The sequence below is a fragment of the Aphelocoma coerulescens genome, chromosome 4, assembly GCF_041296385.1.
Source record: "Aphelocoma coerulescens isolate FSJ_1873_10779 chromosome 4, UR_Acoe_1.0, whole genome shotgun sequence".
NCBI classification, from domain to species: Eukaryota; Metazoa; Chordata; class Aves; order Passeriformes; family Corvidae; genus Aphelocoma; species Aphelocoma coerulescens.
This window is the reverse complement of record NC_091017.1, coordinates 22,404,268-22,427,667: the sequence shown is the minus strand read 5'-3', so window position 1 is coordinate 22,427,667 and position 23,400 is coordinate 22,404,268. Positions and strand designations below refer to the sequence as shown.

The 23,400-nt window shown below is 36.4% G+C and overlaps 1 protein-coding gene across 17 annotated transcripts in view; it reads right to left on the bottom strand.

Annotated features, from left to right (window-relative positions):
* Nucleotides 1-23,400, bottom strand: part of CCSER1 (coiled-coil serine rich protein 1) — a 666,540-nt gene that overhangs the window by 103,228 nt on the left and 539,912 nt on the right. The window contains exon 13 of one of the 17 annotated variants that reach the window (XM_069013071.1): nucleotides 14,564-15,152. The exons of the other annotated variants lie outside the window; for them this stretch is intronic. Coding sequence (XP_068869172.1) covers nucleotides 15,144-15,152 — 9 coding nt within the window. The 3' untranslated portion in view covers nucleotides 14,564-15,143. Of the gene's footprint in view, nucleotides 1-14,563; nucleotides 15,153-23,400 lie in introns of those variants that run through there. 17 annotated transcript variants of the gene reach the window in all.

Here is a 23,400-nt window from a genome sequence, read left to right as displayed (position 1 = left end):
AGACAGAGCCTCAAAGCGAGCCAGCTCAGCTCTGGGCCCCGACTACGCCATTTGGTCCTCCCGTATTCTTCCTTCATGTCCAGGCAATGCCTGGCACTGTGAATATTAAAGTGCCTGTTACCATCACTTAACACTTTAATGCTCAATTGAACATGCTGATGAGCAGTATTCTTTCTGCACATTAACTGACCCAGCCACTGGTTTCCACAGCACCTTATCTCTCATCCTCCACATGTGCTTTGCTTTATTCCCCAGATGCAATCAAATGATGAGGCTATAGCCTGTCTGGGAATAACTTTCTCCTCAAATTCTAGTCTCTAAGATGAGAAATTTTCATAATGGGGTTAGGAAAACCATGAAACAGAGGAAACAATATTAGGGATGCTTTATACACACACACACACACTGTCTACACGTGAAGGTGCAGAACTGCGTCCTACAGCACAGCAGGAGCAGGGCACACAGTTATTCATTTGTCTCTCTCTGCTACGGATAGACTAATTGGATTAATACTGAGGGGTAAGGAATATCCTGAACTCTTCAGGCTTAACAACTCGGTAGAGATGTTTAATCCTTCACAGGAATTCCTCTGTGAAAGGGAGAAGTACAAATCATGTTACCCTGATCAGCCTAGAACAAAACATCCTTTTCCAATTAAGAGCACTTGCTGCATTTACCAGCTGAGAACTGATAAAAGCTACTACAAAATGGAAATTAAAATCCATATTTAGCCCCCAGCTGTACAAACTAAAATTTGGTGGTGATGAAAAATAATGAAACTTCAGGTGCTATTTAGTTTTTTGTCACCCTACAGCTCAATCTAAAACCTGCAAATTATGTACTCTTAAGCAAATAAACACACAATTAATATTGAGTAACTTCTGGTCCTGGAAGTACTACATTCACCTATAAGGAAACAGATCACATTTTTAAAGAACTACCTGAATAACACAGAGGAATTGACTGTAATACACTGTTGGTGACTGTATATCCTGGATGAGACTTACTATCCTCCTGCAGCACCTACAACAAAAGTCATTAAACAGGTACACCTAGCACTAGAAGATGATCAGTATTCAAAGAAATCTTCCCAGAGATTATTATCTTCTATAATTGAAGAAGTTCATTATCCTTACTAAGCTCACTATCAAAAATACCTTCTGTGAAAACCAACATGCCTTAGGAATAGTTTCATCATGAGTGCTGCCTGTGTGTACAACAATATGCGCATAGTTCGTTGACGCTTTTAATAAATGACTGGAGTAAATGCTTCCCAGATATTCCTCTTTCCTTTTCTCCTAGAAGGATCTCAGTTATATCTAGTAGCACACAATCATAAAGTAATTATTTGCTTCTTTTCTCCATAGTGAATGAAACATGTATTATCTTCTCGTTTCTTTTCTCCTTACACACCATCTTACTGCACCCTCTTGCTACTACATCTTCTCTGCCTCAGAAGTATCAAGTTAGTGTTCCACTCACATAAACACATGAATGCACATCTGAAACTCTTAGCTGTTGGTTGTGATTTGAATTTTGCTGTGTCTGTGGAGCCTTTCATGGACTTAAAAAACTGTTGTTGAACATGATGCCACCTACGACACAGTACCTTGATTCAAACAGGGAATAAATGCTACTTCTCTTGTGCAGTCTCCCTTCAAGAACTAATATTAAATAAAGGTGTAATTTCGATGCTCACATTGCTATTTAAAAGGGCAAGCTCCCCTGAGAGATCATCGTTCTGTTTTTCAGGATTAAAATCAATAGTGCCAGCAATCTGTATTGCTTTGCACAGATGAAGAACCCAGCAGTTTATCAAGTTCACTCCAGGATTCAATGATTGGCATTGACTTTGAAGCCTTTGAGCACTTAAGCAATGTTATCTGAGTATCACCTAATGACTGTATTGTATATGAACCCACAATTTTCTTGTATTAAAGTTCATATATCACATATAATGATGTTCCCCAGACACCGAGGTTTTCTAAATTAAAACAGAGCCATTTCTTAGGAGTCAGCTTAAAAAAAAAAACAAATAAAATGTGCTCCTTCAACATTTTTTTTTCGCCTTTTATCCTATATTCTTCTCATATTATAGCTCTTACAAGAATGAATGCAAACATTATCTTTTTAAATAAGCAAATTATTCCAGGATCACCTCCTGAGAGATACTACCTCATGTGTGCTTCACTCAGAGGGAATGCTGTGAGAGATTTGGTTATTTATAATAAATAACCACCTAAATCATTATGGATTCAATATAGCAGTATAGCCCAGATATTTTACAGTTTTTCATACAACTTGAAATAATACCTGGAGGATTTTCTGGTTTAAACAACAAATACATAAAATAAAATTTAAAACAACAAACCAAAGCAAATGGAAGAAAATAGATGAATGGTCAAAGTAATACTGTGTTTATGAGGTCTCTTATGTTTGAATAAACACACATGTACTCCCTTTCTTGGGTTTTGCAGGGGGGAGGAGAAAAACAGTGCATACCTGAAAGTGAGGATACTACTGCTTAAAAAGACCTGTTAGAGGAAGGTAAGTGGAAGCTGGAAGGTGACTAAGCAGACAACCTATTTCTGATTTTGCTGGATTTGCCCTACACTCAGACATACAAGAACAACTTAAGAAAGAAAGCAAAGTGATATGTAATAGCTCTTTGTTTGGTACAAAAATACAAAGAACAAGATAATTTCCACCCTGCAACTGTTACAATTAATCAGATGACTTGAAGTCAGTCAGAAAATAGTTAATGCTGGTCTCAATGAGCCAGAATAGATCTGCACACAGGAATTAACACCCATCCAGACAAGCCCAAATATTAGTAGTTGAGCATAAATAGTTGCTTAAGGTTTTGATATTTGCCTGGTGTCTCAATCTCAGAATACAGTCCTCCAAGCAATGCTCTGATCTCTAATTATAACAGTGGCAACAAAGGTACTGATAGGGTTAAACAGGTTAAAATTATAGGTGAAAGTGTATTTCACAAATATTTATGTGGTGGAAAGATTTTACACTCTATTTACAGAGTAATAAAGGAATTCCTTAATTTTTATACATATTATCATTCTGCATTCTTTAATACATTGCTGTGTACAACAGAAAGCTTGTCTTGAAATAAGTCACAGCAAGAAGGAGAACTTTCTTGAGAATATTAAGTCTCTGGCTTGAAAGTTATGTAGGATTACCAAGAAAACTAAAAACACAGAGTCCTCGGGTCAATTATTTAAGCTTCACTGACAAACAGAAATATTTCTTCCACCAAAGGCTTAAGTCAACTTTATAAAATTAGTTTAATTGGAATGCTCAATGTAAGATTTTGGTTTATATGATGTGACACGACTACTGCTAACACACAAATCCTATGTGGGCTCTTTTCTCAGACAGATCTGCATCAAGGGTATGAAACACGTCTTTCATCTTTTTTCTCCCTTTTCATCCCATTAAAAGACTACAGGTTAATGTATGCTTAATGGCATCTGATTACATAGAGTGATTTATAAAGGAGTGGGAAACTACCAAAATTATTTCTGATCTCAACAGACTTTCCCAAAAAGTCATACAACTAGTCTCACTTTTTGGCCTGATCTAGGGCTGGGCACAACCTAGTAAGGTATACTGAAAGTGTGAAGACTCAAATATTAATTATATCTGATACATTATTTTAAATGTGTTACTCTTCATACTTCAAAGGAATTATTTACTTAGTATAGGATTTGGTGAAGCCCTTCAACTAAATCAGGAGGACAAGAATACTTTGTATCTCTCCTTCAATTTAGCAATTCACTGATCTGGGTAGAGAACAGTCCTTGCCCAATGCTGTCATTGCATAAACTGTGTATTAATAGCAATCCTATACATCATAATTTAATTAAAATCATAAGCTATCCCAAATTACGGGAAGATAACCATGTCTAATCACACTACCTATTATGAGCCACAGTTGGTCTTAAGAAGATAGGTAACTTCAAATCTGTGAAATATATATTTGTAAACGTCAAGCATTTCAAAATTACCCCCACAGATGCAAACAACCAAGGAAAAAATTTAACTGGCAAAAAAAAAAGCAAAAATAAACAATCCCCCAAAACTTAAAATGCTGGTAGAGCTAAAACCATTAATGTCAATGGACCAAATACTGAAATCATTGGTATGAGTGGATCAGCATTCCACTGTCCAGGTAAAGCAACAAAGCAAAGCGCTTAAATTTTCTCATTGAGAAATTTATAGTTTATAATTCTATTCACTTAAATGGACAATGACCAGACAAAATTCAAAGCAAAATTAAAATCTCCAAGGCTACCCGATAAAAAATAATAAGGAAAATTTAAGCTAAGTCTGAAAAAAAGCTCTTAATGTTTGCTTGAAGCACAAATAAGCATGTAATACTTTTGACATCAGGATCTCAAGGTGAAACCAGCATGCAAAATTTTGTAACGTGAACACCCTGGAGCTTTTGCAAAGTATGTGTTGGAAATGGGATTGTAACAACTCTCTCTGGTTTTACAGATTTGCATTCTTATCACTGATTTCAACCGGGAGTGTAAAACTACATGATGCATTTTGTGTTTTACTTCTACTACTGATTGTGAACTATTCTGTTTACCTGGTGGGACCTGCATTGTTTCCTTGGCAGTGGCTGATTCCAGGGGAGCCAAAAGGCCATTCTGCACCACAAACTTGTACTACAGCTGTACTGTCCTCAAGGAAATCATTCAAGGAATCAGCAGAGTCCCTCTGCTGCCACTGATGCTTCTCCACCAAGCATTAATAAAAACAGAATAGGAGAAACACAAGGTACCTGTGGTGGGACTCCACACCATCAGCAATGACAAGGACGTACACAGATCATGGTTTAGGTAATACTCAGTTCATATTATTTAGACTAAGGAAGGACAAGGCGTGACATGTCACCGAGTCATGACTCCTTTCATGCCTTTCCAAAGGCTTGTGGATCTTTTTTGCAGCACAGGACTTGGCTACCTTAATCTGGATGGGCTAGAAACAGCTTTGTAGATTCATTTGGCATTTCACTTCAAATCAGCACAGGAAAGTGCAGTAACTTCCCTTTGCAGCTGAAGCTAGCACTAGACCTCATACCTGCTAAGAGCCACATTTGGATGGTGAGGGTCAGCATATGCAGCTCCCTTAGTGGGATCAGAATGTTAATTGCTACATGCTCAAATTATTTGCTTTGAGCTGCTTTAAATACATCATCCATCAAGGATAAATTACGGCATTTAAATTGCCTTCTGCCTGTTGTTTTTCAAAGGAAAAAAAAAATTCCAAATCAGTCTTCAAATAGTTTGTTACTAAATAAGCAATATGAAGAATTACTTCATATTTGTCTTTCTTTATTTTCCACCTAATTCAGAATCAGGGCAACTGCTTAAACAGTATACCTGATAAACTGCAACAATATAGCACCTCATCCTGTAATTGTTTAGTGAGGTATTTTTAGGGAATGTTTGTTCCATGTCATTATAAATCCATTAGGAAAAAAAACCATCTTCCTGCAGTGGTTGCTTTTGTAATAGCTCAGTGTAAAAGTGAATGCTGAATCTGGAGTGAGGCATCCTGTGCTTACGGCCATGAAACACACGTTTGGCACACAGAAGTACTCAGACTCAGTAATTTTCCTTCAAATTAATTTGCAGACAAATTAATACTGCAGGGTATTTTCCACATTATTGTTTCATTCCATATGACTTATTGCACAAATTGCATTTAAATTTTAGCACTGAAGTAAAAGTGAACTGTAAAATGTCCAGATGTGATTCCTGCTTTAGTCTGTGTTTGACAATTCATTTAAAAATATCTGAAGTATTTATAGTACCATAAACATAATATTTAATATCATACTCGATAAATAATAAAAGATATTGTCTTTGTATCCAAAGACAGATTCTACTTCACAAAGATGAGTAGAGAAATAATTTTTCAAATTGTGAGACCCATGCTCATACTTGACCTGGTCAGCTAAATGAAATTATTGCATCCTCAAAGCTTTCAGGAAAGCAACAGCTCTGTTACTCCTAACAGAACATTTGGCTCTGCAACTTGCTGGCAAGTTTCACAGCTGGATGTGAGATCTTCCACGGTTTTTTAAGTGTTTTATAAATTAATAAAACTCCTTCACTGTAACACAAAATGCCTAAATGCCCTGATCCTCTTGCTGTGTGGTTAGTGCTGAGGCAAGAGAACGCCCACGGGGTAGCAACACCTCCACCCTTGCTCCAAGAACACAGAACCATTTAGTCCTACACAGGAAAAGTCTCACTTTCTCCTATTCACACACCTGAATCATTAACTCCTGCCATGTGAGACAAAAGAAGACCAAAAGAAGAATAGGGGGATTATGAGCTATCTTTCATGTTATGTTAAAGGACAGCCATACCTAGACGAACACTTGCTTTGTTTTAATTACAACAGCATATGTAAGTGGCTCTTGTTTCATAGGGTTAGATAAAATTTTCAACTTACAAACAATCACTGCAGCTGAAAGACAAAACTAAAGGGGTTTACAGTTAGGTGAAAGCAGCCCAGCTTTATAATCCTTTATATAGTCCAAATAATTGTCATCCTTTGAAATTTTCCAGCCAGGGAACGTGAACAGACCAACAGAAATCTTTTGGTGAATCCAGTCAGTATATGCTCACTGCTCATTGCCCAAGAAAGGGTTCACATAGTCAGTGAAGCTAAACTAACAGCTAGACTGCAAGTAAAACTAATACAATCACAAACCAGTAGGCAAGACCATCATCCATGTGCAGACACCACCATACATGCCACAGTTGAGGGCAACCAAACAAGGCGAAGTGACAGAGATCTCCAAGCTCAGAGCTTATCACCTGGGAACTCTGCCTTCTCAAGACCAGCCCTGGACACCAGCAAAAAATGAAAGAAAAAAACCAAAACTGTTTGGCCTCAACTTGTGGTTTTTTCATGGGAAGACTCCTTAACCCTTTCTAATGAATATTAGAAATAGCTTATATTATACTGATTATAATTCATTCAGGTAGGAGCAAGTAGCTGCACATGGCCAAATTAGCCAAAACCCAAATAAATTTGAACTTCAAAATCTCTCCAAGCCGCAGTGAAAAAAAAATCACAACACACTGAACATCTCTGTCAAAGTTTTATCTACAAAAGCATTAGCTCGGAGTGGAAATTCAGACACAAACTGTAAGCATGTGAGGATTACAAAACCATGCGTACTGACAAGTACAGAGCAAGTTGATCCCACAGTAGTATTGTCTCTTTTCTCAACCTCCACAGATTTTTATTTCTTTTTGAAAAAAACCACTATGAATGAATAGAATAATAAGGCTTTTCACACCAGGAACTATTTTTGATGTTATAGGAGATACAATACAGCCAGCAAGAACTGGTTGTGTTCAAAGGACAGCCCAGAAGCAGGCAGGGACACATGATGACGCTGGAACAGTAGGGATTGTTCTGTACATAAACCCATGACAAGTGCGAGCTGATCCAGCCTTGGTCTTCCTGGGAGAAATACACAAGGACATGAACTCGTGCTTCTGGACTGTTTCTGTGTCTAGCTAGTGAATCACACCTTTGTACCACTGCCTGTGCTTGCCTCCCAAACACCTCTGTTTGCATGCATGACGGCATTTTGCTTGTTTGGAGTCATGCTTCAGTTAGCTTAAGTGCCTGATCCCAAAATTTCAATGTCTGATCCTACACATAAAACCAAATATAAGCAGCCCAGGGGTAATGATGATAATCTGATGAGTAAAATAGTCAATGCTAGCATGAGGCCAACTTCATGCATGTACTCACTATCCTAACCAATAATGGCCTCTGTTAACTCTCCTTACAGTTCTTACCTGTAAAACCATGACATACTGCATCCTTTTGCTAGAGAAGGAGAGGGGACCTTTATGACTTACACAATACAAGTCATGGAGCATTTCTACTTTCTGGTTTGCTAGTCTAGGTCCAGAGTCATCCCCAGAGAGCTGGCAGGAGACTGTGGTAGAGGTATGACAGACCCCACAAGGGAAACGGAACAATTCTTTCCACTTGGGAATTACCAGTGGGTTTCTTCAGCTATACTGTTAGTACAGAGGATAAGATTTTTCACTGCCAAAACATGTAATTTTAAAGTAAGTAATAAAACCTCCATATATCTTTATTATCTATGGTAGAGTTCACTTTTACTATGTTCATTTTTACATCTCTTTTCTTTGGTCTTTTAAAACCCCGAAGATCTGATACACAGGGAAATGTCAACAATATTACTTATTTTTTAAATAAAATTCTGGAAGAAGCAAAGTTCATATAATATGCTATTCTAACAACCAAACTGAGGCAATTATTCATGTTGAAGAGAAGGAATGTAAAAATTATTGTTGCTTTATAGAAAAGCTTAACGAGGTTTTCTATACTGCTTTTATTGTATTTTCTTATAACAAATGCTTGAAATAATTTCCAGAAAACATTCAGCAGATATTTATTTCCCAACAATAGATGACTCTAACAAGGCATATAAAAGCCTCTCATTCTTTTCCTGTGTGTTTGAACTTCAGCAGCATGACCAAATGACAATAATGAATTGAATTTTCTATAAAAGCAAAGCAGCAGATACTTTGCAGATGTTAGAAATGAATGGATGAAAAGGAGGCAAATCTTCTTAGAAAAATAACTGGACAAGGAATAAATTGAGGTGATATTAAAAGTATTATATATAATGCTGCTTAAAACTGTATGATGCCAAATGTTTATTTTTAGTAAACCATACCACATTAATTGTATTTACAGTTCGTATGGATGAACTTGATAAATACCCATAGATAATTCTAGCATTAGCAATGTCTTGCTCCATCACATTAAAAAAAAGTAATTCTAATTAGTGGTCTATGAAGCATATAAAATCCATGGTGTTTATGGGAAAACAACAGAGTGGATTGTTTGTGTAGCTGCTCTATAGAAAGGTACAGACTGTCTCTTGTCTGTGAGGAAGAGAACAGCAAAAGGGTGCATTCACATACATGCCTGTATGACACAGAGAAATGGTGAATATTTTTACTCCAACATTTAACTCTCTTTAACCATCTGAAGCAAAATGTCTGTCGGTTTGCTTTTTCCACTACTAATAAAATGCAAAAGAGATTGCAATAATAACGCTTGCAAAATCTCAGATGGAAAATCTGGGACAAAAAGTCATGCTATGTTGATTAAAGGTAGTGCTTTTTTAATCTATTTAATGGATTTAAATACAATACAGAAAACTGTTAAATGGTTCAATAGCTGTATCAGAAGAATAACAAATGCCATTGTTTATTATTCAGCCTATACACATCTGTAGCAATGCCAAGCAAAACACATTCATGATATCTCTGGTCACATATACAACAAACAGCAGTGTGGCAGGAAGTGTAGTTCCACAGAATTTCCCCACTGCATTTAATGCAAGCTAATGGCAATGGCTTGGGAACTTTTTAATACTGACTTGCCTGTTAAGCCTTTCAGTAATTTAAATAACCATCTTCAGCAGTCCCAAATTTCATTAATACTCTGAAGACAGAACTACTGACTGAAACAAAGAATACAACAGTTTTTCATTTGACTACATATGAAAGAAAAGCACTATCCATCACAATGATTAATCAAAAAAGCAAATGCAGTCTCTATAATTGTAAATGCTGAATGTCACCCAAGGTGACTAAAATACAAGTGTCTAGGCTGTAAGTCATCACAAAATGATTTTGTATTTCCTCACATCTTGGAATAACTTTTTTTCATGACTGCACATACTCTAAATCAGAAAAACATGGGCAAATATGTTCCTTAGTTTTAATTCTGCCTGAGACTGCTTTGCTCAAGTCTGCTCCAGCATCAATGAGAAGACTGGTATCTAAAGCCATGAAGTCTCCGACAGTCCTGAGAAAGTCTTTTAGCTGCAGGTTTCACATTTTCTGAGATGAATGTTCACTGCTCACATTCACTCCATCACATCTTTATCAGTTTCTTTCACTGGAAGCCTTATTTTGAATTGGTATGTACTCTTCTACCCTATTACTCTCATTAATGACATAAAGCAAGTAATTTTTCTTCATTTTCCTGACTCTTTTCTTATATAAACATCTGATAACTATGTGATCAACAGAATATTTACAAAAAAATGAACAACTAAGCAGGTAGTAGGAAAAATTTTTCACAACAAAATTTATCATTAGGCAATCTGAAAGTACATATCACTATTATTGTAGCACAGTAGATGGTCACTGGAGAAAGGGAAGGATTTTTCTGTGTGTGTGGAAAAGTCCAGGAACAGCAGTGCTATTACAGTGGGCAAAGGGGAAGCACTGAATGATGGAAATTACTCCACCGACAAAGCATAAGTTATCATATGGCTACACTGATAAGTCATTACAATTCAAATATAGATCTAAAAAAAAAAAAGAAAAAGAATCACTGTCAGATTTTAGATAATTGACTAATCAGAAATAGGATTACTTTGAGATGTAATTTATTCAGAATAAATGAAACTCTGAGTTTACTCCTGAAGGAGATCTATCGGAGATTCAATTTCATTACTCAAAATTCAGTTAAGCGAATAAGGGACTCTTCAGTTTGATGCCTGACTTAAAGTGATCAGATCAATCAGAAATATTTTGTTAGGTCTAAAATTAAATATTACTTTAATTGAAGAATTATTTACTGTGTTAACCTTATTTTTAGAATTAAAAAATGCACCACCACTTGGAAAAGTCAATCTCATTTGGAAAACTTGAAAGCAATCATTAGCCACTTAAAAAGATAAATTACCAGGTTTAGTAGCTAAAGTTTCTTAGATTAACTGCACATGAATTGGAAAACAGAATATAAACTTGAAAGAAAGATGCAGCTTCAGAGACTGCGCATTTTTTCCCTTCTTTCCATCCACAGAAGTGCTTCCCAAATTAGAGAGTCAGAGAAGCCTTGGCTGGAAGGGGTTTCTGGACATTATCCTTCACTGCCTTCTGTTTGTGACAGACACAAATTACAGCACTAGAGATAAGGAACTGTCAATTCCCTGTTCATGGACAAGTTTAATGAATTTCTGTAGAAAATATAAAGCTCAGTCTTCAGGAAAGGAGTTACTAGTAATTTTAATTACATATTTTTTTCTGAGATCCTAGAGGGGAAGAGATCCTACAGACTTTCTTCCATTTTGTATTGACCACAAACAGAGCCACCACAGAAATTACTAAGAAAAATGAAAAAAAAAAACCCTTAGCATGTAAACTTCATCTGTTAGAAACTGCCATTTCTGCTAATTTTCATGGGAAGAGACAGTTTACAAACCCCCAAAATATTCAAGGGTTTTATACAGAAATTACTTCAAAATAAATTTTTACTAATGAACGATATTTTATGGAGGTTTTGAAGGGAAAATTTTCAGAAACATTCAATTACAGGAATTTGAGGCAGCTCAAGAAGCCCAGAGAATGCTTTCTTTTTAAAATCTCCTAGTGGTTTAAAATTTATTCAGCAAGAGCCTACCTAATTTCAATAGATTACCTCAGTTTTCATCTTTTAACTTTCAAAATAAGTGCAAAACAATGCATCTCATTTTTACACACTATAAATGGCAGCAAAAGCAAAGACAAAAACCAGAAAACAATTCTTCAAGCTCACGGCTTCCATACTCCGCTTTTCCTTGATTGAGGTGTAATCAAGTCCATGAATTCAAAGCATGACAAGAAGAAGTGATCATGCCTGAATTTAGTGGATCTCGCCCTGATAGACTATTTATTTGGAAGATGAAAAACTAATTTTTTGAAGGGCTAGTCTATTTAAAGAGGACACAGTATCTGATTTTTAATCAAATTATGACTATGGTATTTTTTGCATGTTCAGTGATAAGACAGCCAAGAATGCCACAGAAAGACAACAACAACGTATTTGTTTTCTTTTTCCATAGTCAGATGAAGTATGCAAACCAAACTGGCTTTCAATGCACCACTGTACATTGCAGTCCAATAAATTCTACTCTCCCTCATCAAGCATGAACCAATGAATAACAAAATTATCCTTCTTTTCAATCATGGAATGAAGAAACAAAGGCAAATAAAAACCACATGTTAAGCTATCACATAAAAACTTCCTATTTCTATTTTACATCTTCTATGTAAGTTCTATGATTTTTATGAGTGGGTTCCAAATTTGCTAAATGAAATCTCCAGTCGTCAATGTTTTAAAATAATCACTTTTTAAAAATTTTCATTGTGCTAATGTTTGTTTCCATGGAAACAGGAATGAAAGCAGAAGCTGCTGTTAAAAGAATTAGAATTCTCTCCCACAAATGAAAGACTTAAAAATAATAATATATTAATAAAACAATTCTCAGAATATATATTTTCTCATTTTGCCAAAGCAGAGCATGATCTTACATTCAGTGGAGTTAATAGGGCTATAACTTTTGATTACATTACAGTAAGCCTAAATCACCAAGAACATATTACTGAGTTAAAAAACCTGATGAAAAGATTATTCAGTTAAATAGATAATTTTCTGATGAATTTTTAATCGAATTTAGCAGTTGACTATCAGATCAGGCCTTTTTTTCAAACAGTACAATAAAGAATTACGAGCCAAAACCAAACCAATAGATACTAAGGATTATTACTATTTACATAATTTATTTCTAATACTGTTGTTTAATTTTCTTGAAAATGAATTACTTCCATTAAAAGTAATGGAAGTTTTTTTACAATTACTCAGATACAGTTCTATGCTCTAGCCAAATAGCAATGGAATCTGTGGACATCCCAGCTGCATATATCTGAACTTAATGTTCTACAGCATTTTCTTAGTCAGAGGTTCAGTCTGGAGAACTCACATCTGGCCTATGGTTGGAAGGAGAGTTTTGCACCCTTCTGTGAGGGTAAAACCTCCTCATAAATCTCAAAATACACTGACCTATTTTCCTATGCTTACAATTTTTATCCTACATAGAAGAGAATTCTGATAGATAAACCTTTATTACCATGCTGACTTTACAAACATGCAGGTATTTTTAATACGCTTTTATAAAGCATCGTTTTATCCAAACTACTACTTACATCACAGCTCCATGTATTTTGATCAAGTCTACAAGAAAATGACTGCCAGTAGTTTTTCCTAAGAGACTCTATTTTCACTAGTATGCTAGCCTATTCACTACGAATTTTGCTAAAATTCTGAAATAAATCATCTTAGTTCTTTTCATTCACAACTTATACATTTACCACAACCACCTTGGGTTTTACTCTTTATCAGAAAACCACTCCATTGAAAAATCCTTCTTCCTCTGCAATGCACCATGAATCAAAAAAATAGTTAACTTCTCAGCATTTTATCTTATTTTGTCTTGTCTTTTGTTTTGTCTTTTTGTTTGACCAAGGAAGCTTTCAAGCGCTTTGCAAAAACTTACAGTCAACACATACAATTGTCTACACTAGGAACTTAACTCTCATAATTTCAGTTCTACGTATTTTCTGCTGTAATTAAAATCACCACAATTTAAAAATCTGACATGTTTATATTTGTCCCAAGTAATTAAACTTTGTGAGATTGCAACATTAAAGTACCATTTATGAACCAACTAAGAATCCCTTAATTTTGATATTAGGTTGGTTTATTTTTAATTTTTCATTGTATGAAATTCCAAGCCTAGAAGGTTAGTTTAGCTGCATTCTATTCTGGCGCTTTCCTTATCACTAGATGGTACGAAATTCTTTGGATATTATACACCTATTTCAAGCATCTGATCCATTTTTTTTTTTCTGTCTGTACAGTTGATTGTCAGGTACCACATAAATGTATTGATTTTTGTTGCCTTCCCACTCTGTTTCAGGAACATCTATTATAGCAAGGCTCTTTCTGTGATATTTTTTCCCATTGATTTCTTCTTCTAAAGAGTGCTAATCAAAACCGGTAAGCATTTTTCATTTCCCAAATTACATGTAAATTATAATATATTCTTTAAAAACCTACTACCACTATCACATTCAATTAGTAATTACTTTCAGTTTGAGGACATTTCAGGTCAAATAAGGAAAAATATTTGGAATAAAGTCCTTACAAAAAGGACCACAGATAGGAAAATGTTAAAGCTTCGTCATCCGGTGCAAGATCCACTATGCTTTAACACAGGATATAAACCTACAACCCTGACTCTAACATGTACCTTTGCAGAACAAGGGTGCAGATGGAAGGAAATCTTGCAACGAACATGTGTGTTTTGAGAACTGTGGGGTTTACCCTACTTCATGTATTTCACTTTGTGCTTCCACTCCATGTGATGAAGAAGCGACAGGAGAAAACATGAGGGCTCTCTTCTCCCTAAGGCAATTATAGTGCAATTCTGCCAAAAAATCTGCAGCTGCATTTTGTTTTGATACAACATTTTATTTAGTCATAACTGTATTTTGTAAATCTGTGTTTTGCCTTTAGGTCAGCAGTACTCCAATGACCAAAGCTCTGTCATACAGCTATCATTAGACTTCTAATGACATCTATATTGACCTTGGACTCCCCATTCAGTTTATCCTCTGTCCTTGGATCTTATTTTGTCGCTAATTACAGATGCTCTCATATTTTTTGTCAGTTTGAATTGTCCATTCCTTTTTTTCCCACTCCTGGTGGTGCCTTTATTGTAAAACAGAAACAAAGTTGCAATTTATTCAAATTCACAAGGCACATTTTTATCTTGTGGAAAGGACTCTTAACTCCCATATCATAATATATTAGCTATCATTACACCCAGTGTCTCAGAGTTTATAGCCAGAGTGTTAAAATGTCCCATGAATAGAAGATATTTATTTTAAAATGGTTTATAAACAGCATCTTAGTCTCAACCACTCACTGCTTTGCCACATTTCACCAGCAGCTCCTCTGGACCTTGAGCCCCTAGAGGAAATGTCATAACACAGCACTGGCACAGACACCACTCAATGCCTTTGACAGCTTTGGATGCCCAGAGGTGACTTCCCAGTGACTTCCAACACCACCACTGAGCTCCCCCTGCTCACTCTGGAGGTGAAGCAGCCATAAGTGCCCTGTAGTCTAAAACATCTTGCGTGAACTGAGATCAGATTATTCTTGCCTCTTCCATTGCAGTAGAGTTACTGTAGGATCACTGGTCACACCACCTGGAAGAAAAGATTCCTGCTACCTTTCAGTTTCTCTGTAATAGGACATGACACTCATTCAGTGGCACTGCTGCTCTGGATTACCACACATCCTTGTTTCCCATTTTGGTGCATGAACAATAACATCCAATGCTTTGCAAGGACCAGAGCAGTTATCCCCAACAAATAGAAGACAAGCTCAGGATGTTCAAGCTCTAATGTTAGCTTCCTGTTAGAACTTTACCCCAATGCATTCATAGCTCCACATAATCTTTGCCTACCAGAACACATAACCAAAGGAAAGAGCTGGCTGAAATAATTCACCTGGATATTATGAGTTCCCTTATTTACGTGGGGTTCTTTGTTTCCTTTTGCTTCACAGTTAAGCCATTGACACATTGACACATTCTATATATGCTGCTTTAAACTTACTTCTCACAACTCACCCTTTCAGCAATGTTTACGCTTATTTCATCAAGAGAGAGTGGAAATTCTGACCACTTCTTCCAGCCTACACATCCACATATTTAACCCAACCATTTATCCACTACTCTGTGTATTTCAGAGCTCTGCATCTTCATTTTGTTCCACAAATTTTAACCCATCTTTGCCAGATAAAACATTTTCTGCGCTTCCCACACCTTCCCTTATGTTCAAATCCCAGACACTTCATTCAGTGACACTTCATCATTCACCTCAAACAGGAGCTCCATACAAGGAAGGAAGTTGTCAACAGTGAACATGCTGGTTATTTATAACTAAGCATGTTAAAGCATGTTACTGTTTCAGTGTGTTTCCAAAGTCTTCACTGAGATTGTTAATCATATAAATCAGTAGCAGGACTAATTTAAATGCGAGTAAGCCAGCCAGAAATTTAAATTTTCATTTCAGCAGACTGCTAAGTGACATACATAATGGATGAAAAATAACTTCAGCATTGTTTTTCTGAAGGACACAATGAGAATATTAATTCTTTCCACCATACCTTAAATAACTGTAATAGAAGCACAATTATATTTCATGAAGGTTGTTACATCTTGGCACTTTTTTCCTCCCTTAGATATACCCAGGAATACCCAGATAGGAACGTCTTAGTTAATTGCACAAAAGAAAGGACAGTCATATACAGACCATATTTTTTGTTACTTTTGCAAGACCCACACTCATAGACAAACGCCATATGTTTTCCTAGGAATACACAAGAGCAGCACCAGTGAATTTACGCAAGCAACATGTTTCAAGACTGCCAACAATGAAGCATCAGTCAAACTGCACTGTATTTATGAATAAGCCTGTAATGTTATATTATAATGAATCTGTTTGACATTCAGCGGCGTGATGCAGTGCACAGCAATCATAATAATGCAGTGCATGGCTGTAGCTCATTATATGCATATGGAAGACACCAATGTCTTTAGGATGGACATTAACTCAAGGTAGGAGGAGAAAGACAAATAACTCAAGGAATGTGAGAAAGTCCTCATCTCAAAGTCTGATGGTATTCTGAGGATCTATATATTCAGTATACACACACACACAAACACTGTTAATGCAGCAGAGAGAACATCTGGAATTAGAATGCAAGCCTTTCTCTTTTTTTTTTCTTTTTAAAAATATATAGCACATTTTGTTTGTGATTTCTTGGGGTTTTGGTGGATGACAAGGGGAATTTATTTTAATTTAAAAGAAAAATTATTCATTGTCAATAATTCCAATGAATTTAAGAAAAAAAAAAGAATGAGATCCCTTTCTAGAAGTTCCCTTTTCTCCCCAACTCAGCGGATGGACTTGTTCTTCAAATTAATTAGAAGGAAAGTCCTGTAAGAAATACAACTGTAATGTTTGTCTTACACCACATTGTTTGATTTTCCATTTCTTTGTTTCTTGAGGTCCAGATTTTTTTTTTTTTTGGTCTGTGCAATGGAGACATTAATTTGAAGAATAGGAAAAAGAGATTCTTTAGTTTTAACAATGCTACTCTCTACTATGTTGCACACATGAACGGATAACATCATTCTTATTCCCCTCCAGACTTTGAGTCATTATGGTATTTTCTTCCCTTCTTGCAAGTCTATAGTGCACAGCACAGCCCCATTTCATGATGTGTTAAACAAAACCCAACAAAGAAATAAAGAAGGGGTCAATAGAAGCTGTTAGCTACACACACATTACAGGCAATATACAACACCAGCGGTTGAATATTGACCTCAGGGCATTAACTCTAGTTTGGCATGCCATGCTACAGCACATGAACACATAGTCATCTTTACAACACAGAGCGGAATTTAAGAGACTCACATAATTGCCTGCGAGAAGGTACAGGAGCACTTCCAAATGCTGTGCCCTGTAAATAAAACACATTTTTTTTTGGAGCAAAGGATGTCAGATTAACAGCAGCAGCAAATGAAAAAAATGACAGGACATGAAGAAAACGAAGGCAGTGAATTGAAATAGAGACTGTTTAGATAGAGGAGTTTATTATTACTGAAGAACTGCAGTTCCTATTTTCAGATAAACATAAATTATAGTGGAGAAGGTTCTATGAGTAATCCACCCGTCAGTGAACACAGTGAACCAAAAGGAGAGAAAAGAGAGAGAAAGAAAGAAGATAGGAAAAAAGTATCAGCATAAGACAGGCATGCTCACACTTGTCAAAAATTAAATTTGATGGAAAGGACAATGTATGGAGTATATATATTAATATGAATTCCTTCACAATAATAAGAAGGCTCAATGACACCAATGTCTTAGCTGATACTGTCACTGTTTGAAGGTACATTTCAAACAGGTAGGAAGGAGAGCAGGAGCAGTACTGTTTGGTTCCTGCCACTTCCTCCTCATCTTCTCTCCATAATTTTTAACATGTCCTCACTGGGTCAGTTTTATGCCAGCTGACAGGAAGCAGCTCTATTAAATCCCTGATCCATACACACAGTACGCTCTTCCAATAGAGAAAGTGCTTCATCTTTTGTGCATTATGCCAGCAATTACCACACATCTCTGAAATACTAACTGTGCATGTAAACAAAACATGAATCAAATACCAAGCAAGTGATAACAGTGAGGAACTGTAGACAAATCTCTTCCCAGTGTGATTCCCCTATTCCCACAATCTTCCTCAGCATACCTGCCCACTCCCCGCCAAACCAACAAACCAATCCCAGAGAAACAAACTAATAACATCAAGAAAGAAGATGACTAGGTAAACTCTCTATAAAATTTGAAAAGCACTGTTAAAACAAACTATATTGTCTCATTCTGAATCCAGATCATGAATCAGAGCTTCACTTTGAGTTTGTGTCCAAGACTGCATCCTCATTCCCAATGTAAAAGGGCATACAGATCATTTGGACTGGGTAGTCAAGGATGACTAATTACAGTAATATTTAGATTGGAAGTATTATCTTAAAAAAAAAAAAAGATCAAACACCCGAAACTTATGAGACTTCAGTGGATGCTGGCTTCCATTTTGACTTTCATCATCTTTTTGAAGTCAAGGCTGGGAACTGATTTACCAGTCATTTAGAAAGGGCTAGGCATTCATTGTAAAGAAATGAATTCTTTACAATTCATTGTAAAGAATTACAAAATTAGAAATAGTTTTCTCTTTCAGTCTTGTGAAATTCCATTTTCCTTTGTCTAAGATGAATGAAGCATATATATGCATATCTAGAAAGCCCTGTAGAAGAGCCACCTTTACATCACTGATTCCCATACCACATTTTTAAGGAAAATCAGAATAATTAGGATTATTCTTCACTTAGATATCATGGCTGTGCCACTGAGACCATGGCTTGCTACTCTGTGGCCACATGCAGTGCAGGGTAGCTCTGCAGAAACCCTTTGTCTCACCGCACCCCAAGCTTGTCACGCCGAGATTCCTTCCTGAAACTGCAGTAAGAGGTCACAGTCATGGCAACAAGGAGCCAAGGGAGCAAGCTGCGGTTAACTTGTGCTGGGCCAGCAAAAGTAGCTGCATTTCTTGTTTTCTTGGCTGCTTTCTCTCTGGTTTTCAGGCTGCTAGGAAAAGGCAGTAAGCTCTCCTATTTATCAGGAAAACATGCAAGCAGGCAGTGTGCTCAAAGCTCTTTCCTTCACGGCAGGCAGTGCCCTGAAAGTGCACTATCCTCCAGCCCCACAGTTTTTTATGGAGTTATTTCAGCATTGTCAAAGCCCATCTTTATTTACAGCTAATTTCTCAGAGTAGCCAAAGGACAAATTGTTTGGTACCAAATCCAGTAGTACACTTAGCACTTAAGACGAGTTCTTCAGTGGCTGCTAGGGCTTTACCTATTATTTCCAGTACTTTCTTAAATCTTTTGAAAATAAAATACAGTTATTTGAGATGGTAAGAATGTTTATCTAAACCAAAGCTAGAAATACTGAAGAAAACACATTGTATAAGGGCAGTACCACGGTCTCCCCATTCTCCCAATTCTAAGTTATTGGGGATGCTTAAAGGCAGCTGGCTAGAAAAGCTGAGGTACACAGTGGTACCTCATACTAAGGTATTTCCTAAAAGTAAGTTTTCAGAACATCATTTAAGGACATTGAAATGATTTGTGAAATCATATACACAAAACAAAAAGCACAAAGTAAATTGGTCTGACAATGGTTAAAAGACTGCTTGCTTATTTAGCCAAAAGGGTTTTTTTTTTCTGTAATTTGAATGTGTAGCATCTACATGGTACCCTCCACGAATCAAAACGAAAACCTTTACACAGCCTCAACTTACATGAATCCATCAACCAAAGAATTGGGAACTTAATTATTCATTGCTGGTTACTATCATCACTCCTGACACAAATTATGTATATACTAATTACATAATGTTCCTTTGAAAAGCAAGAAGTCAATGAATTTCACTGCATTACTTTTTTCACATTTCTGATTTCCAGAGTAATTGGCCTTCTCAGGGGAAAGGATATACACCTTTATTTTTTTCTGAGCATACTCCAGAAATAAATGTTTTCCTTCAGTATCATCTGGCCCAATAATAAAGAGTGTTTTTTAAAAACTAATTTAGGTTTCAGACATTCTCCATAGAAAATTCAGGCCCTGCTAGAACTCATGTCAGTTCAACAGTTTCAATCACATATAACTCTTTTTCTGTCCTCTCTGAGTGGTGTAACACTTAATCCTAAAAGTGTCTAGGCTTCCATGACAGTTTCAGGGGTAAATACTACACTAAGTTTTCTGAGTCCTGTGATTCATAGAAATGTAGAGCCTTAAACAAAGATAACATTATCAATAATGTAGAGGCATTGTAGATGACTAGTTACCTTGTAGTTAATGGCTTACAAAAGTTAGCACACTCATCTGAAGTTCTAACTGGTGAACCCTTCCCCACCTTTTTGCTCTGCAATTTTAACTAAGAGATCAAATACACAACAGCATCTCTCAAATGACACTGATTTTCAAACACTTTAAAGGCATTTTTGAATATACATGTGAGGAGAGAACAGGTATTAGTACCTGACAATCTGGAGCTCAGGAATCCATCAAGATCTGGAAGCTTCTAAAAGTGTCTGGATGCCTCATTTATAACACCTGGCCTATGCCAAAGGCCAATGAGGGCTGTTTTTAGGACTGCTTTGCACATGAACTCAGTATGACAAGAAAATGCACCAGCTCAGCTCTTGATTCTGGCCTACATTCTATAGCCTTTGTCACAAATATATTGAGATTTCAATCTGAAGTGCTTGCTGGCCTGGGAGGGCCAGGGTGGCTTAAGGCTTAAGTACTATATGCAATCAGATTAATTTATTTCATATTTTCCATAGCATCACATGCTGAACTAAGCACGAACCAGCTAATTAACTCATGCTTAGGATAGATTTCCACGTTCCCAGTGAAAAAAGGGCACAGACTAATTTTTCTATATATTCCTGTGCCATGTAATTCAGTGCTACAGTCTCTGTTCCTCACAAGGGAAAAGTAAGGGAGGCTTTTATTTTATCTTTTCTGCCTTCATATAACATATCTGCAGCATCCCCTCATTGTTAATGCAGGAATGTTTGATTACCCAAGACAGCCCTAAAATGAATGTGGATTTTATGCACCAGACAAGCAGATACACAGTTGTTCCATTTACATTCCTTCAATCAGTCATTTCTAATTTCTTTTCACTTAGCTTTCAGAAATGCAATCAGAACATTACAAAACTCAGTTCTTTTTGAAAACACTATCAATTTTTAAACTTGTCAAGGTGAGAGTATGACACAGTTTCTGTCAGAAGTCACAGTTAAGTATTCACTGAAAACTCCACTGAACTCTGCAAGGGAATATGGCATTTAGTTCCCACTGCTGTTTTGTTCCTCACATCCTCACGTTGAACAAAACCAGTTACTGTCAGCTTCTCAAAGTAATGACTAAAACCACCAACCAGTCTAAATATTTATGACTGTAGCTATTCTGGGACAACAGCAGCAAGGAAATCCAAATGAAAAGGGTTCATCATTCCACCTGTTCAACAAAGCAAAACATCCAAGTATGTATTAGTTTGCTGTTCAAAGGAAGCTTTTCACTAAAAATACTTAACCAATTGCATATGTTTCCTACATCTCTATGAACCCTAAAGTTAGGATTTCACCTGTTATTAACTGCATATAGTGACTGAAGTCCTCTGGGTTCACCTTGAGCAACTTGAAAATCTGAGTATTGAAATATATGAAACAATCAAATCAATACAGCTAAATATCCCCTCTGCAGCATAACTACACAAATATTGCTGTTCTCTTTTTGTCACTTGCTACGAGAAATCTCCATGAAGATGTGTATTGACAACAGACCAATCCATGTCAGAAATAAAGAGAAGAGCTCGCTACCCATTAAATGAATGTTTTTCCAATAAATGCCCTCTATTCCCTTAGAGCACAAACCCACCTGCTACATGCTTAAAAGGCAGATTAAAAAAAAAAAAAAGAGACATCTTTCCCAAGCAACCCAAAACATCTAAACCATCCCAGCCTCATGTTATGATTTTAAAAGATACTCATGATACACAACATTTTCCCTAGAAGTTTCCCTAGCACACAGTACTTTTACATGAACTTATCCCTTTTTTCTCATCACAGAAATTACGGCAGTACCACAGAATGTTTCAGAACACTACTAAGGAAAAAACCCCACAGTCTTAGCAGACAGGTCGTAGTGAAGTCTTAGTTATTACCACATAAAAAAAAAGTTCAACTGATCTCACAAGTGTTCGGGAAGGTAATTCCACATCAGTGCATGATGGCAAAATACCACTGTAAGATTTCCTAGAGACAGAAAGACTTGCTATATCACGCCCACATTCTCCTGTATGTTTCTTTCATAAAGAGAGTAAATATTAAAATGGTTCGATGTGCTTTGGTGTGATGGCTTTCACTTGTATACACAGCACTTCACCAGATGAGTCTATCAATGAAGTGATACACAAAGTAGTGTGCTGCTACTCTGAGCTCAGGACTGAGCTCAGGAAAGGCTGCCTTGGATCTACTACTTTTCCAATGCAATACCACTCTTAAAAGGTTTTCTATATGTCAGTTAATTCAATGTAATGACATTAGCATGTCTTCAGATATGGTGCCACCAGATTCTAAAAGATGCAGACTTCTACCAAACCTCAGGTTCTTTCTTCAAAGTTTCAGTTTTGGTGCAACAAACTTACTCATGAACACCTTCTTGATCACTGGATTTTACTGTTCAACACTCAATCTGCACTCAATTTCATTTCAAGATGTTTACCGTCTTGATAGAAAAATTTGCTTTTTGTCATGACCTATTTTTTGTGTGAGCTGATTCAATGGGACTATGTCAGCTAGCTTAGCTTTGCCCTGTTTTCTACCTGAAATTTATACACTACCTTTTAGTAATTTAAAAAAACAATCCCATTTATATTTTATTTTTAAAAAAATCCCATTTAGAATTTTATTTTTAAAAATTCCCATTTAAAATTTTAAGTGCTGAGACCACTTCTACTTATGTAGAAACCATCCATCCTTCAGGCTCATTTTGACAAGTTGAATACAGAGAGGGGAAGACCTTGAGACTCTGGAAGGTAAACCATCTGCATAAAAATAAATGAAAAATCAGAGTCAAAGCAGTAATATTAAAGAGGAACACCAACACTTTACAGCCAAACTCAAACAGAACAGGAACTCTTTTTCCTTTTAGAAAGATAGGATTAGAAAACGCTAAAAAAACCTCAGGCAAGCACACCCTCTCCCATTATTTTTCAGAAGCAATTGTTTACAACTTAATCTCTTCTACAGCATTACCCAAC